At 44.8% G+C, this 2485-nt stretch overlaps 1 protein-coding gene across 1 annotated transcript; it reads right to left on the reverse strand.

The window, feature by feature from the left end:
- Positions 1–1152: 1152 nt before the first annotated feature.
- LOC126727907 (uncharacterized mitochondrial protein AtMg00310-like) lies at positions 1153–1653 on the reverse strand. The gene has a single exon (XM_050433804.1). It carries the CDS (start codon positions 1651–1653, stop codon positions 1153–1155), a length of 501 nt encoding a protein of 166 aa, XP_050289761.1.
- Positions 1654–2485: the final 832 nt, after the last annotated feature.

A 2485-nucleotide genomic window follows, 5' to 3' on the forward strand; every position in this document is an offset into this window, starting at 1 on the left:
TTCAAGCGCCGGAGGAGGATCCTCCTCCAACCAAACAACTTCCTCCCTAAGATTTCTAGCAAACCGAGCTAAAGAATGGGCTACTCCATTAGCAACACGTCTAATGGCCTTGAATTCCACCAGTCGCAACCTTCCAGCCAAGCAGCGAATATCCTCATAAAGGTTCCCCAACTGAGACCAATCTGCTTGAGTTGACACAATGGACCTCATAACATTTGAATTGTCTCCTTCCACGATTAAGTCTGAGAACCCAGCTTCAATCGTGAACTCCAAAGCTCGACGGCAAGCCAAGACCTCAGCCTCTTCACTGTCCATGACTGCGTGGCCCCTTGACGACAATGCTGCCATCACCTGACCGCCAGCATTTCTGATCATCATGCCCACGCCTGAAGTTGATGAATCTGTGAAGACCGCCGCGTCAAAGTTCAGCTTATACATTGAACCATCAAGTGGCCACCACAACAGTGATAGGCCAGCAGGGGCGGGAAGTGCAAGCAGAGACTGAGCATCCTTATACTCTGCTAGCAAGCTGCGTGCCCGCTCATTCAATGTACCCGGCTCCTGCAAAAAACCACCATGCACTACTCGGTTGCACCTATGCCAAAGTAGCCAGCTTTGCACCAGAAAAAATTCAAGAGCATCCTCGGCCAGCTTTTGCATCAGCTCCTTAACTAACCGAAATACAGAGACCTGGGCAGTCAGCCCTTTCTGCAGAACACGGTGAGAGCAACTAGCCCACACGTCTTAGGCTGCTCCACACTCCCACAGTGCGTGAATTATTGTTTCAGGGGCTTGCATGCATATGGGGCACAAAGCATTTTCAATAATCCTTCGCTGCCTAAGCCTTTTAAGCGTTGGTAAAATATTATGACAAGCTCGCCACATAAAGACTTTTATCTTATTTGGTAGGCGAAACTTCCAGATTCTCGCCCAAATTTCGCTGCTAGGCCTTGGATTGGACTCCTCACCTTCCTGCTTTAACTCATTCCACAAGTACCTTGCTGTATGATAGCCAGATCTCACCGAGTACCTCCCATTTTTGTTATACAGCCAGAACAGCTTGTCTGGAACACATCGCCTACTCAGAGGGATCTAATAAATAGCCTCTGCATCATACCTGTTAAAAGCCATGTCAATGAAGGCACGGTTCCATTAGAAAGTAGCCCAATCAATTAACTCTGACACATGCCAATCTTCTTCTACTTCATATGGTGGGACTAGAACTTTGTTAGTTGGATGGCCTAGCAACCATTTGTCAGATAACACCCGAATGGAAGAACCCGAACCTACACGCCAACAACACCCTTTCCTCAAGATAGGCTGAGCCGCAAGTAAGCTCTTCCAAACATATGAGCTATTTGGGTGATCAACCACCTCTAAAAAGGTGCACTGAGGAAAGTATTTGGCTTTAAAGCACTGATAGAGAAGAGAATTGTGATCGGTTGACATTCTCCACCCTTGCTTTGCCAACATAGCAAGGTTGAAACTTCGAATATCTCTTAAACCCATACCACCCCCCTTCTTTGGTTGGACAAGGGACTCCCAACTCTTCCAATGAATCTTCTTATCATCTCCACATTGACCCCACCAAAACCTTGCACAAATCATATTTAATTCGTTACAAAGTTTCACTGGTAATTGAAACACTCCCATCGTGTATGTAGGAATTGATATTAAACCCTTTCTTTAAGGAAAGAGAAGGCTTGATATTTTGACCGGCCAATCAATGTGGGCAAACCCAGATAGGATTCAAATTTCTCTACTTCCTGCACTCCCAACTCATTTTTTATCCAATCCCTTTGCATCCTCGATGTATTATTGCTAAAGAAAACAGAGGATTTTTCTAAGTTGATACATTAACCGGAGGCCACAGCATACAACTCTAGAGCATCAAAGATCACTTGCACTTCCTCCTGTTTATTTTGGCAAAACAAAAGAGAATCATCAGCAAATAGCAAATGAGAGATAGTAGGGGCATACCGACTAATAGACACTCCATGAATCCTACCATTCTCCTCTTCCCTGGCCAGTAGAGATGTGAAGGCCTCAGCACAAAACAAGAATAAATAAGGGGATAGCGGATCACCCTGGCGAAGACCCCTAGTAGGTATGAAATTCCCATAGGCCTTGCCATTGAGACGGACAGAGAAAGAGGTGGTAGTGACACAACTCATTATCCAATCAATCCACCCTTGCGGGAAGCCCAACTTGATCATCATACCCTTTAAGAAAGGCCACTCAACTCTGTCATACGCCTTGCTAATGTTCAATTTCAGAGCCAGTGCTCCTTTTTTACCCTTTTTTAGGCCATGCATAGAATGCAAAGTTTCATAGGCCACAAGCACATTATCCGTAATTAAACGACCGGGCACAAAAGCACTCTGAGTGGGTGAGATTAATTGGGGTAAAATTAACTTCAACCTGTTAGCCAGCACTTTAGAAATTATTTTATAAATAACATTACATAGGCTAATAGGTCTAAAAT

This window comes from Quercus robur, chromosome 5 (assembly GCF_932294415.1).
Source record: "Quercus robur chromosome 5, dhQueRobu3.1, whole genome shotgun sequence".
Classification (NCBI taxonomy): domain Eukaryota; kingdom Viridiplantae; phylum Streptophyta; class Magnoliopsida; order Fagales; family Fagaceae; genus Quercus; species Quercus robur.